This window comes from Lonchura striata, chromosome 1 (assembly GCF_050655825.1).
Source record: "Lonchura striata isolate lonStrDom1 chromosome 1, ASM5065582v1, whole genome shotgun sequence".
NCBI lineage: Eukaryota > Metazoa > Chordata > Aves > Passeriformes > Estrildidae > Lonchura > Lonchura striata.
The window spans coordinates 119,163,263-119,177,227 of NC_140703.1; the positions used below are offsets into that span (position 1 = coordinate 119,163,263).

At 49.8% G+C, this 13,965-nt stretch overlaps 1 protein-coding gene across 10 annotated transcripts; it reads left to right on the forward strand.

Annotated features, from left to right (window-relative positions):
* Nucleotides 1-222: 222 nt before the first annotated feature.
* On the forward strand, nucleotides 223-13,685 carry LOC144247178 (uncharacterized). 10 transcript variants are annotated; one of them, XM_085588280.1, is made up of 7 exons: nucleotides 223-4,278; nucleotides 4,357-4,398; nucleotides 4,505-4,670; nucleotides 4,754-8,009; nucleotides 8,088-8,129; nucleotides 8,217-8,383; nucleotides 8,468-13,685. In XM_085588280.1, exons 4-7 carry the CDS (start codon nucleotides 8,002-8,004, stop codon nucleotides 8,554-8,556), a joined length of 306 nt encoding a protein of 101 aa, XP_085444406.1. In that variant the 5' UTR covers nucleotides 223-4,278; nucleotides 4,357-4,398; nucleotides 4,505-4,670; nucleotides 4,754-8,001; the 3' UTR covers nucleotides 8,557-13,685. The 10 variants fall into 10 exon arrangements, 1 of the variants encoding a protein (XP_085444406.1); XR_014957517.1 differs by having other exon boundaries at nucleotides 4,754-10,393; nucleotides 10,476-10,516; nucleotides 10,598-13,685; XR_014957514.1 differs by having other exon boundaries at nucleotides 223-3,057; nucleotides 3,136-3,177; nucleotides 3,265-4,278; nucleotides 4,754-13,685.
* Nucleotides 13,686-13,965: the final 280 nt, after the last annotated feature.

Here is a 13,965-nt window from a genome sequence, read left to right on the forward strand (position 1 = left end):
GTTGGCAGCTGTGGTCTGTGAGAAATCATTCACTGTTTTCAATTTTGGTAGCACAATTCCTGTTTGGCCAGGGGAAAGATTGTTAATTATCTTGGCAATGAAAATCTGGCACCCCATTGTTTAAGGGTCTGGCAATGGGCTGTGTAGGGGAGGGAACACCCCACAGGACCTTTCTTCACCTTCTCCCCCACTCTTAGGTGTAGCAGCTCCCTATGTGAGCAGCTGCTTTTAGTGCAGCTACCTGCGCACACCTGCACAGGGAGCTGCTAATCCAGAGGGGCTAACAGGGGTATCCCAAGCGTCCCTCCAGGAGCTACAGTCGGAACATCCAGCTGGGACCGGGGAGCAGCCGGACCCACCCGGGCACGGAGCATCCCTTTGAGAAAATGCAGAGGGCAGAGCCCTCTTGCCAAGGGGCAGCACCTGAGCAGGCCGGGCAGCATGTGGGGTTCCATAGGAGAGCTTTCAACTTTCCCCTTTTATTGTGTCAGTCCCTCCCTAGAACCCCAAAACCTTCCACAGCACTCCCAGAAAAAAGAGGGGTTATGGAGAGACAAGGGGTTTAAAGTATGGGAAAAAACTTCCTTTTCCATTATTTCTTGCTTTCAAATAATGAGGAAATGCACTTCCCCTGCAATTTTAATGGTCTCATTTGAAAGAGTCCCTGCCTTTTCTATGCTGTTAGGGGTGGTAATTGACAGGGAATCCCCATATTCCATTATTTTCCAGTTTAAATAGAGGGGGGAAAACCTTGACAATGTTGTTTATGGGTTTGAATTAAGAGTAACCCTTTTTGTTGTCCTAAGGCTTAAATTGAGGGGGAAGCCCAGCTATCTCTCTTTCTTAAGGGTTTGGATTGAGGGGAAAATCCCTCTGTCTTCATAACTGGAGAGATTTAAATTGAGGAAAGCCTCTCTTTTCCCAATATTCAAGGGGATTAAGTTAAAGGGCGGAAGCCATTTATTTGCCATGGTATCCATTTCAGTGGAGGCAACTTCCCCATTTCTTCATTTTAAGGGATTAATTTGAAGGAGGCTCTTCTAAGATGCTTTTTCAGCATTTAAACCTACTTTTCAGGGCACTTCTTTCTGTGCCCTAGGACTAAGTACCTCAGAGAAAGGCAAGCCTAGCACGTACTTAACCTTTATGTTGCCCAGGAGCCTATTGTTTTTCTTATTTTTATTTATAATGTAGTTAGTCCTAATTAGCAGCCCCAAGGAGAACTTAAACTGTTCATATAATTAGTATTTTTCTCCACCCTTAGTCTCAGGTTGAGTACTACTTAGTAGTCACTGAGGAATAATTATATAAGTTAACAGCAAATCACCCAACTTATCTAGATAAGCTGCCTAAAAACAAAGTTTTATTTCTTACCAGTTTTTTTGCCCTTTTGCTCCAAGCAGTTGTAGAAAAAAGAAAGAGCTGTCATTTCCCTGAAGAGTTTTCTTCTATATCCAGCCCTTTCTTCTCCTTGAATTCAAGCCAGAGGAGCCAAATAGCCACAGCTCCTCTGATGGCTTTTATACACTGTGGGGTTTGCCCCCTCCCTTTTCCCAGGTGCCACGGGAACGAGAGGCGGGCCCAATCAGGGGTATATTAACCCCAGCCTTTCCCAAGGGGCTTCATTCCCTCAGTGGGATCAGCTGGGGTAAGAGCTCTCCTCTCATTCAGATGAAGAGGCTCCTTTAGCTTAGCTTGTTCTCTGCAGCTGCTTTTGGGCTTCTAATGCAACAGAGACTTTGAAGATACTGCAAAGAAAACAACGTTGAACACAGGGAGTATTTAAATTCACAGTTTGGGGTTGAGTATTCAGGGCTGGTAAGGTGCTTTTGTAATTTCTGATTTTTTTCTTCTTTTTTTAGGAGGAGGGCAACTTCCAGTAATTGCAGTTTGTGTCGAGCGCAACATTTTTCCAGCAGATTCATCACGACGCAGAAGGCATCCGCACTGTGTCAAAGATGATGTGTGAGACGGCGGCTTCAGGTGAGTTGAGGATTGTGACTAGGAGAGGGAGAGTAAGCAGGGTACCGAGTTAGGAGTTATCCCGGTGGGGGTTTGCAGGCAGTAGGGTGAGAAACGGTGCGTATCTGCAAGGCTTTTCACAAGCATAGCAGAGGCATCCACGTGTCATACGGCACACAAGCTCCTCCACCGAACTCACACAAATGCCATGTAGCTTTGCCTCTCTAACCCCCGTGCCACTCATCATAACAGCCATACCTTAGACTGAGGATGAGGCCGGAGACTTGAACACCCAGGCACACTCAGGAGAGGATAAGTAACTGACTTGCTGAGATTCGGCCCACATAGCACTAAACACAACCATTGATTTTCCCATTCTTTATTTTAGAAGACTAAGAGGCTAACAGGCTATCTCCTCTGAGCCAGACTCATTTCAGGTCCAACGTGGATTCACATCACCAGTCATCCAAAAGATAAGTTAGGGCCAGGGCCTGGAGATGGGAGCAGCGTCTTCCTTCTGCACCCGATGGGGATTTTCATCCCCTGATACGTGCAAGATAAGTGCAGGGCTACAACCCACAGAGGGAATGGAAGAGAGGTGCCGGGTGGGACTCCCCAGGAGGGGTTTTTGAGACAATTTTGGAGATGGGGATGCCCAAGAAGCGTCTCCTAAGGCCACCTAAAGGGAAAGCGTCTGTTTTGATCTCAGTGCTGAGCTGCTCAGGGCAGAGCAGCGATGGCGTGTGTCCTGTCACTCGTCTCTGGTGCACCCTATTATCTTTGCATCTCTCAGTCCTTTTTTCTCCTCCAAAGCTCTCTCTCCCTGTCCTGTGTCACGGGTGTCTGCACATATTTTTCCTGGAGCTGCTCTGCCCTGCTGCATAGCCTGTATTAGCACAAGTCCTGGGGACTTGAAATTTGTAATGCCGGGTGTAGTTGGGCTCTAGATTGTATCAGGAGTTTGCCATAACATGTTTGGTGATGCTAAGTTGTCCTGCAGCCGTTTGACACTAGTCCTAACTTCCTTTCAGATGCTGACAATTCAAATCTGTGGCAGAGGGCCCCAGTCCTGGGGGAGGGTGTTTCCATGAGCAGGTCAGTCATTGTTTGCATTTGTAGGGGAAGCCTAAATGGTGACTGTATTACAGCAGTGTTCTTTGCCTTTATTTTCAGGAGGTCCAGGCAGATAGCAGCAGTCAAGGCCAAGTGTGCCAGGTGAGCAGTGGACCAAAGCAGTTGTTTTTGCTCAGCTTTTACTTTTTGATTCAACTGTAAGCATCCATTCTTGTTTGTGTGCTTTAGGGAATCCACTCAGAGTATGCCAAGCCCCTGTCCCCAACAGCTGATGGCCTGGATTTCTTGTGCTTGTGAGCCTTCAGGAAGTATTGCTGGACTCTGAGATGAAGCCTTGAAATTTTGTATTTCACGATGGCAGCCAGGTAGCCTTTGGCAATGGCTGAGGAGTTGCGGTGAGTCGCCGAGGTAGGGAGGGGGAGCCAAGGTCCTCTTAGGTTTCAGCAATGCCGAATCACTTTGTCTCTTCTTAACCCAGGCAGATCCTGCGATGACGGTGGCAGCCTCCGAGCCTGGCAAAAGTGAGCGGCCTGAGCATTCTTAGGAGAACGGTGAGTAGCGGGATTGCTGGGTTTTGTCCATTGTGCAGCTAAGATCATGCAGTGATGTTTGGTGTTCTCGATTGTAGCTGAGCACGGGACCACAGCCCGGTGACCATAGGACATTCCCTGCAGGCGAGGCAGCCTCCATTGGATTCTCATCCCCAGATGCCTGAGAGATAAGTATAGGGATAAGGTCCACAGAGGGGATTAAAGTAGGGTGCTGGGAGGGCCTTTAGGATCAGCTTTGGGGGCAGGGATGTGCAAGAAGCGTCCCCTTAGGCCAGCTAAAGGAAAAGTGTCTGTTTTGACCACAGTGCTGAGGTGCTCAGGGCAGAACAGTTCCGGTGTGTGTCCTGTCAATTGTCTCTGGTGCACTGTGTGTTCTTTGGGTCTCTCGGTCCTTTCTTCTCCTCAAAAGCTTTCTGTCCCTGTCCTGTGTCACGGGTGTCTGCATGTATTTGTCCCGCAGCTGCTCTGCCCTGCTGCGTAGCCTGTAATAGCACAAGTCCTAGGGACTTGAAATTTTTAATGCAGGATGTAGTTGGGCTCTAGATTTTATGGGGAGATAGACATAACATGTTTGGTGATGCTATGTTGTCCTGCAGCCATTTGACACTAGTCCTAACTTCCTTTCAGATGCTGACAACTGAAATCAGTGGCAGAGAGCCCCAGTCCTGGGTGTGGTTTTTCCTATGTGCAGGTCAGTCATTGTTTGCATTTGCAGGGGCAGCCTCAATGGTGATCGTGTTACAGCAGTGTTCTTTGCCTTTACTTTCAGGAGGTCCAGGCAGACAGCAGCAGTCAAGGCCAAGTGTGCCAGGTGAGCAGTGGACCAAAGCAGTTGTTTTTGCTCAGCTTTTACTTCTTGCTCAGCTTTTAGTTTTTGATTCAACTGTAAGCATCCATTCTTGTTTGTGTGCTTTAAGGAATCGACTCAGAGTATGCCAAGCCTTTTTGACCGACAGCCGATGGCCTGGATTTCCTGTGCTTGTGAGCCTTCTGGAAGTATTGCTGGACTCTGAGATGAAGCCTTGAAATTTTGTATTTCACGATGGCTGCCAGGTAGCCCTTGGCACTGGCTGAGGAGTTGCGGTGAGTCGCCGAGGTAGGGAGGGGGAGCCAAGGTCCTCTTAGGTTTCAGCAATGCCGAGTCACTTTGTCTCTTCTTAACCCAGGCAGACCCTGCGATGACGGTGGCAGACTCCGAGCCTGGCCAAAGTGAGCGGCCGGAGCATTCTTAGGAGAACGGTGAGTAGCGGGATTGCTGGGTTTTGTCCATTGTGCAGCTAAAGATCTTGCAGTGATGTTTGGTGTTCTCGATTGTAGCTGAGCACGGGACCACAGCCCGGTGACCATAGGACATTCCCTGCAGGCGAGGCAGCCTCCATTCACATGCGACATGGATCGTCATCCCCAGATGCCCAAGAGATAAGTATAGGGCTCAGACCCATAGAGGGATGAAAGAGGGTGTGCTGGGAGGATCTTTTGAATCAGCTTTGGGAGCGGGGATGTGCAAGAAGCGTCCCCTTAGGCCAGCTAAAGGAAAAGTGTCTGTTTTGACCACAGTGCTGAGGTGCTCAGGGCAGAGCAGTTCCGGTGTGTGTCCTGTCACTTGCCTCTGGTGCACTCTGTGATCTTTGGGTCTCTCAGTCCTTTCTTCTCCACAAAAGCTCTCTCTCCCTGTCCTGTGTCACGGGTGTCTGCACGTATTTTTCCCGGAGCTGATCTGCCCTGCTGCATAGCCTGTAATAGCGCAAGTCCTGGGGACTTGAAATTTGTAATGCTGGGTGCAGTTGGGCTCTAGATTGTATTAGGATATTGACATAACATGTTTGGTTCTGCTAAGTTGTCTTGCAGCCATTTGACACTAGTGCTAACTTCCTTTCAGATGCAGACAGTCCAAATCAGTGGCAGAGGGCCCCAGTCTTGTGTGGAGATTTTCCCATGAGCAGGTCAGTCATTGTCTGCATTTGCAGGGGCAGCTTAAATGGTGACCGTGTTACAGCTGTGTTCTTTGCCTTTATTTTTAGGAAGTCCAGGCAGATAGCAGCAGTCAAGGCCAAGTGTGCCAGGTGAGCAGTGGACCAAAGCAGTTGTTCTTGCTAAGCTTTCCGTTTTTGGTGTGACTCTAAGCATCCATTCTTGTTTGTGTGCTTTAGGGAATCGACTCGGAGTATGCATAACTCTGTCACCAACCAGCTGATGGATCAGGTTTCATGCACTTTGGATCTCTCTGGAAGCATTACAGGACCCTGTGACGGAGCCTTCCAATCCTGCATTTCAAGGTCCCATCTGAGCAGCCCTGAGGAATGGCTGCGGAGTTGCGGTGAGTCCGGGAGGTAGGGAGGGGGGTGTGAGAGTACAGTCATGTTTCAGCAATGTCATGTCGCCTTGTCTCCACTTAACCTAGGCGTACCCTGCAATGACGGCGTCGGAATCCAAGCACGTCTGAAGCGTGCAGGCCAAGAACCCGGGCATTCTGAGGAGAACGGTGAGTAGCAGAATTACAAGTTTTTGGCCGATGTGCTGTTCAGACCGTGCACTGATATTTAGTTTTCTTTGTCTTGGCAGACCCAGAGGTGACAGCTGGAACTTAGCAGACAGGCAGATGGCCACCTTCTACACTCAAGAGGGATTTGCATCCGCAGCTGCGTACAAGATAAGTGGAGGGTTATGACCCACAGAGGGGATGAAAGAGGGGTGCTGGGTTGGGACTTTCTAGAAGGGGTTTTTGTGTCAATTTTGGAGACAGGGATGTGCAAGAAGCATCTCCTTAGGCCACCTAAAGGAAAAGTGTCTGTTTTGACCACAGTGCTGAGGTGCTCAGGGCAGAGCAGTTCCGGTGTGTGTCCTGTCACTTGCCTCTGGTGCACTCTGTGTTCTTTTGATCTCTCAGTCCTTTCTTCTCTTCAAAAGCTCTCTCTCCCTGTCCTGTGTCACGGGTGTCTGCACATATTTTTCCCGGAGCTGATCTGCCCTGCTGCATAGCCTGTAATAGCGCAAGTCCTGGGGACTTGAAATTTGTAATGCCGGGTGCAGTTGGGCTCTAGATTGTATTAGGATATTGACATAACATGTTTGGTTCTGCTAAGTTGTCTTGCAGCCGTTTGACTTTAGTCCTAACTTCCTTTCAGATGCAGACAATTCAAATCTGTGGAAGAGGGCCTCAGTCCTGGGGGAGGGTGTTTCCATGAGCAGGTCAGTCATTGTTTGCATTCGCAGGGGATGCTTAAATGGTGACTGTATTACAGCGGTGCTCTTTACCTTTATTTTTAGGAGGTCCAGGCAGACAGCAGCAGTCAAGGCCAAGTGTGCCAGGTGAGCAGTGGACCAAAGCAGTTGTTCTTGCTCAGCTTTTACTTTTTGATTCAACTGTAAGCATCCATTCTTGTTTGTGTGCTTTAGGGAATCCACTCAGAGTATGCCAAGCCTTTGTGACCGACAGCCGATGGCCTGGATTTCCTGTGCTTGTGAGCCCTCTGGAAGTATTTCAGGACTCTGAGATGAAGCCTTGAAATTTTGTATTTCACGATGGCATCCAGGGAGCCATTGGCAATGGCTGAGGAGTTGCGGTGAGTCGCCGAGGTAGGGAGGGGGAGCCAAGGTCCTCTTAGGTTTCAGCAATGCTGAGTCACTATGTCTCTTCTTAACCCAGGCAGACCCTGCGATGACGGTGGCAGCCTCTGAGCCTGGCCAAAGCGCACAGCCCGAGCATTCTTAGGAGAACGGTGAGTAGCAGGATTGCTGGGTTTTGTCCATTGTGCAGCTAAGATCATGCAGTGATGTTTGGTGTTCTCGATTGTAGCTGAGCACGGGACCACAGCCCGGTGACCATAAGACATTCCCTGCAGGCGAGGCAGCCTCCATTCACATGCGACATGGATCGTCATCCCCAGATGCCCAAGAGATAAGTATAGGGCTCAGACCCATAGAGGGATGAAAGAGGGTGTGCTGGGAGGATCTTTTGAATCAGCTTTGGGAGCGGGGATGTGCAAGAAGCGTCCCCTTAGGCCAGCTAAAGGAAAAGTGTCTGTTTTGACCACAGTGCTGAGGTGCTCAGGGCAGAGCAGTTCCGGTGTGTGTCCTGTCACTTGCCTCTGGTGCACTCTGTGATCTTTGGGTCTCTCAGTCCTTTCTTCTCCACAAAAGCTCTCTCTCCCTGTCCTGTGTCACGGGTGTCTGCACGTATTTTTCCCGGAGCTGATCTGCCCTGCTGCATAGCCTGTAATAGCGCAAGTCCTGGGGACTTGAAATTTGTAATGCTGGGTGCAGTTGGGCTCTAGATTGTATTAGGATATTGACATAACATGTTTGGTTCTGCTAAGTTGTCTTGCAGCCATTTGACACTAGTGCTAACTTCCTTTCAGATGCAGACAGTCCAAATCAGTGGCAGAGGGCCCCAGTCTTGTGTGGAGATTTTCCCATGAGCAGGTCAGTCATTGTCTGCATTTGCAGGGGCAGCTTAAATGGTGACCGTGTTACAGCTGTGTTCTTTGCCTTTATTTTTAGGAGGTCCAGGCAGATAGCAGCAGTCAAGGCCAAGTGTGCCAGGTGAGCAGTGGACCAAAGCAGTTGTTCTTGCTAAGCTTTCCGTTTTTGGTGTGACTCTAAGCATCCATTCTTGTTTGTGTGCTTTAGGGAATCGACTCGGAGTATGCATAACTCTGTCACCAACCAGCTGATGGATCAGGTTTCATGCACTTTGGATCTCTCTGGAAGCATTACAGGACCCTGTGACGGAGCCTTCCAATCCTGCATTTCAAGGTCCCATCTGAGCAGCCCTGAGGAATGGCTGCGGAGTTGCGGTGAGTCCGGGAGGTAGGGAGGGGGGTGTGAGAGTACAGTCATGTTTCAGCAATGTCATGTCGCCTTGTCTCCACTTAACCTAGGCGTACCCTGCAATGACGGCGTCGGAATCCAAGCACGTCTGAAGCGTGCAGGCCAAGAACCCGGGCATTCTGAGGAGAACGGTGAGTAGCAGAATTACAAGTTTTTGGCCGATGTGCTGTTCAGACCGTGCACTGATGTTTAGTTTTCTTTGTCTTGGCAGACCCAGAGGTGACAGCTGGAACTTAGCAGACAGGCAGATGGCCACCTTCTACACTCAAGAGGGATTTGCATCCGCAGCTGCGTACAAGATAAGTGGAGGGTTATGACCCACAGAGGGGATGAAAGAGGGGTGCTGGGTTGGGACTTTCTAGAAGGGGTTTTTGTGTCAATTTTGGAGACAGGGATGTGCAAGAAGCATCTCCTTAGGCCACCTAAAGGGAAAGTGTCTGTTTTGACCACAGTGCTGAGGTGCTCAGGGCAGAGCAGTTCCGGTGTGTGTCCTGTCACTTGTCTCTGGTGCACTCTGTGTTCTTTTGATCTCTCAGTCCTTTCTTCTCTTCAGAAGCTCTCTGTCCCTGTCTTGTGTCACGGGTGTCTGCACATATTTTTCCCGGAGCTGCTCTGCCCTGCTGCATAGCCTGTAATAGCGCAAGTCCTGGGGACTTGAAATTGGTAATGCCGGGTGTAGTTGGGCTTTAGATTGTATCAGGAGTTTGCCATAACATGTTTGTAATTTGAGCAAAGGACCACAGCCCAGTACTCTCATGTTTCAGCAATGCCATGTTGTCTTGTCTCCACTTAACCTAGGTGTCCCCTGCGATGATGGCATCAGAGTCCAAGCACGCTTGAAGTGTGCAGGCCAGGAACCCAGGCATTCTGAGGAGGATGGTGAGTAACAGATTTACCAGGTTTTAGCCGATGTGCTGCTAAGACCGTGCACTGATGTTTAGTTTTCTCTCTCTCGGCAGACCAAGAGGTGACAGCTGGAACTTAGCAGACCGGCCCATGGCCGTCTTCTGGACCCAACAGGCATTTGCTGCGTGCAAGATAAGTTGAGGGTTATGACCCACAGAGGGGATGGAAGTGGGTGCTGAGTTAGGACTTCCTAGAAGGGGTTTTTGCGTCAGTTTTGGATAAGAGGATGTCCAAGAAGTGTCTCCTTCAGCCACCTAAAGGGAAAGTGTCTGTTTTGACCACAATGCTGAGGTGCTCAGGGCAGAGCAGTTCCTGTGTGTGTCCTGTCACTTGTCTCTGGTGCACCCTATTATCTTTGCATCTCTCAGTCCTTTTTTCTCCTCAAAAGCTCTCCCTGTCCTGTGTCACGGGTGTCTGCACGTATTTTTCCCGGAGCTGCTCTGCCCTGTTGCATAGCCTGTAATAGCACAAGTCCTGGGGACTTGAAATTTGTAATGCAGGGTGTAGTTGGGCTCTAGATTGTATGGGGATATTCATATAACTTTTTGCTGCAGCTAAATTTTCCTGCAGCTGTTTGACACTAGTCTTAAGTTCCTTTCAGATGCTGGCAGTTCAAATCTGCGGCAGAGGGCCCCAGTCCTGGGGGAGGGTGTTGCCATGAGCGGGTCAGTCATTGTTTGCATTTGCAGGGGAAGCCTAAATGGTGAATGTGTTACCACAGTGTTCTTTGCCTTTATTTTTAGGAGGTCCAGGCAGACGGCAGCAGTCAAGGCCAAGTGTGCCAGGTGAGCAGTGGACAGAAGGAGTTGTTCTGAATCAGGTCTCAATTTCTGGTGCAATTCTAAGCATCCATTCTTGGTTCCTTTGTTTTATTTTAGGCAGTCGTCTTGCAAGATGTCTTCGGTCCGGATGTCGAAGGCCAGGTGGGTTCAAGTGTAAGGTCTGGGTGTGTGTATTTTTCAGGTCAGGGGGATGTTGTTTTCACAGTTTCTCAGTGTGGGTTTTTTTTGCTTTGTGTTTTTGCAGGTGCTGTCGCTGCCCGAGCTGTGTGAAGGAACAGAGGCGAGCGGGTGAGTTGGCATTTAGGCACGGTGACTCACAGGTGACCGTTATGCAGCAGCATGTTTAAGCGTGTACCTTTTTGTTTTCCAGGTATCCTCCAGGCAGCCGGTGGAGTCAAACTGAGATTTCAGGTGAGCCGGGGCAGCGGTGTGTCAGAGTTTCGGGGATTTCTCTTTTTGTGTGCACTAGTTGAATTTTCCGTTTTGTCTTAGGTACCCTGAGGAGGAGCGTAGCTGAAGTTTGGAAACGGGAGCACCGAAGCTGATGCACAGAACGTCTTGCCGTCCACATCCAACTGACATGGGATTCCATCCGGTCATCTTGCAAAAGCTAAGTGCTGGGGCCAGTAGGTGGGAGCTGGGGGGGAAAACCTTTACTAGCACAGGAGGCTATTTGATGTTAGCTCAGAGAAGAGGCCCATAGTGGGACGGGCCCCTCGGGAGCAAAGGGAGAGGGTTTCTCCTCAGCCCCCCCAGAGTCGTCGCCGGGCAGGGCAGTTCCGATCCCTATCCGCGTTCTCGTGACGTTCGCATCGGCGGCCTTCTTCGACTCTCGACGTCGTCGTGGATCTCTTCACCATAGGAGCACGCCTTCACGTCCGCAGCTATAGCCACGGTCACCCCGTAGTCATTTCTTCCTTCTCTAGGCCTACTGAGCTTCTTAGGCTTCCTCTTAAGTGCTTTGGCACTAACATCTTGAAAGGAGTTACACATCATCATCAAGTGCTATTGCCCTAGGGCTCTCTTTCCTTTGGCATCATCAGCCCATGGCTCATCTTGGCTTAGGAATCTTGGGTCCATAAGATGAAATTGCCAGGCAGTTTCCACTTGTGTCCGTGTCCCGTTGTCTGTGTCCGTGTCCCGTTGTCTGTGTCATAGGTCTTTGTTACATCTCCATGCTTTAGCAGCATCATTTTTTTGCCGTATCGGCCATATTTTGCTCACATACCTTTCCGGATATCAATTATTCCGGCATCTTTACATATTTACTTTTTTGGGACCGAAAGATGTACACGAGATGTTCTCATTCATCTTCATTCTCAGTTTTGGTAGCCTTTCTCTTGGACTTCCGTACAGAGCTTATTAGCCCCTCATCACCTGACCACAGTAGTTCTGTAGCATCTGCCTTCTCAAAGGATATAGGGCTTAAAAATTAGTCTTCTGGAGAATTGTATCAAGTCCTCACTTATCTCTTATCTCCGTCAGCTTATGTCGCGCCTACCTACATCGGCTTATATCGTACACGCGCATGTTACACCTACCTAGGTTGGCTTATGTTGTTTGCGCTTATACTGTATGTACCTAACGTTGGCTTATGTTGTTTGCGCTTATACTGTATGTACCTAATGTTGGCTTGTGTTGTTTGCGCTTATACTGTATGTACCTACCTTGGCTTATGTTGTTTGCGCTTATACTGTATGTACCTAACGTTGGCTTATGTTGTTTGCGCTTATACTGTATGTACCTACCTTGGCTTATGTTGTTTGCGCTTATACTGTATGTACCTAACGTTGGCTTATGTTGTTTGCGCTTATACTGTATGTACCTACCTTGGCTTATGTTGTTTGCGCTTATACTGTATGTACCTAACGTTGGCTTATGTTGTTTGCGCTTATACTGTATGTACCTACCTTGGCTTATGTTGTTTGCGCTTATACTGTATGTACCTAACGTTGGCTTATGTTGTTTGCGCTTATACTGTATGTACCTACCTTGGCTTATGTTGTTTGCGCTTATACTGTATGTACCTAACGTTGGCTTATGTTGTATGCACCTCTGTTGTGCCAATTAGGATCGGAGCTGCCTTGCCCGGCCACGTAGTTACGCTTAGGTAGAGCAGTTATAAAACTTTGCCATTCATCTGTCCTCTACGGGGTTTCGGGTACAACAGCGATGGGCCTAGAGTCTGTGTAGCTCCTAGCTCTCAGATAGTCAGTCATTGACCGCCTCCCCTTGTCTCATAGGTCGCCGGGTGCCTACAGGATTTCCTGGAATCTACCATTCGACATCGAGGAGCTGCGGTCAGAAGATGCGTTTAAAGCATATTCTTCAGCGTATTCTTTCACGTAAGGGTGGCAGCCAGCCTGTCAGCAGAAGAATGTGTGAGAGTGCGATTGTCTGTGTCTGTCTGTAAGGGTTTGTGTGTACTTGTGTCTGCAGCTGTGTGTCTGCAGCAGTTATAACCTTGTGTGTATTGCCTTTCAGGTTTTTCCACTCATTTTTAAATTTAGAATAAAAAATCCCCAGCCGGGGGGTTTTTTTTTTTTCCCCCCGGCTGGGTTTTTTTTTCCTCGGTCCCGGCCGGTCAGCGAGGCGACGTTCATCGCCAAAGTTGGGGCGCCTACCGCCCCGGGACCGAGGTTTTCGTCAGGCAGGAGGAATTTTTGGGAGTCTCCCGGGAGCCACGTTCCCGAGGAGCGTCACGACCGAGCGTCGGCGGCCAGGGCTTAGCGGAGCGGTTGAGATGAGAGCGAGGGTGGGTTTGCGTGTAAGCCGAAGGAGTGCTGTGTGTGTGAAGCAGTCATAACCTTGTGCATATTGCCTTTCAGGTTTTTCCACTCATTTTTAAATTTAGAATAAAAAATCCCCAGCCGGGGGGTTTTTTTTTTTTTCCCCCCGGCTGGGTTTTTTTTTCCTCGGTCCCGGCCGGTCAGCGAGGCGACGTTCATCGCCAAAGTTAGGGCGCCGACCGCCCCGGGACCGAGGTTTTCGTCAGGCAGGAGGAATTTTTGGGAGTCTCCCGGGAGCCACGTTCCCGAGGAGCGTCACGACCGAGCGTCGGCGGCCAGGGCTTAGCGGAGCGGTTGAGATGAGAGCGAGGGTGGGTTTGCGTGTAAGCCGAAGGAGTGCTGTGTGTGTGAAGCAGTCATAACCTTGTGCATATTGCCTTTCAGGTTTTGCCACTCATTTTTAAATTTAGAATAAAAAATCCCCAGCCGGGGGGTTTTTTTTTTTTTCCCCCCGGCTGGGTTTTTTTTTCCTCGGTCCCGGCCGGTCAGCGAGGCGACGTTCATCGCCAAAGTTAGGGCGCCGACCGCCCCGGGACCGAGGTTTTCGTCAGGCAGGAGGAATTTTTGGGAGTCTCCCGGGAGCCACGTTCCCGAGGAGCGTCACGACCGAGCGTCGGCGGCCAGGGCTTAGCGGAGCGGTTGAGATGAGAGCGAGGGTGGGTTTGCGTGTAAGCCGAAGGAGTGCTGTGTGTGTGAAGCAGTCATAACCTTGTGCATATTGCCTTTCAGGTTTTGCCACTCATTTTTAAATTTAGAATAAAAAATCCCCAGCCGGGGGGTTTTTTTTTTTTCCCCCCGGCTGGGTTTTTTTTTCCTCGGTCCCGGCCGGTCAGCGAGGCGACGTTCATCGCCAAAGTTAGGGCGCCGACCGCCCCGGGACCGAGGTTTTCGTCAGGCAGGAGGAATTTTTGGGAGTCTCCCGGGAGCCACGTTCCCGAGGAGCGTCACGACCGAGCGTCGGCGGCCAGGGCTTAGCGGAGCGGTTGAGATGAGAGCGAGGGTGGGTTTGCGTGTAAGCCGAAGGAGTGCTGTGTGTGTGAAGCAGTCATAACCTTGTGCATATTGCCTTTC

Coding starts and splice junctions, on each gene's coding strand:
- LOC144247178 (XM_085588280.1), top strand. Junction 8,130..8,216: donor GTCAAGGCCAAGTGTGCCAG/GTGAGCAGTGGA, acceptor TGTGTGCTTTAG/GGAATCGACTCGGAGTATGC. Junction 8,384..8,467: donor GGAATGGCTGCGGAGTTGCG/GTGAGTCCGGGA, acceptor CACTTAACCTAG/GCGTACCCTGCAATGACGGC.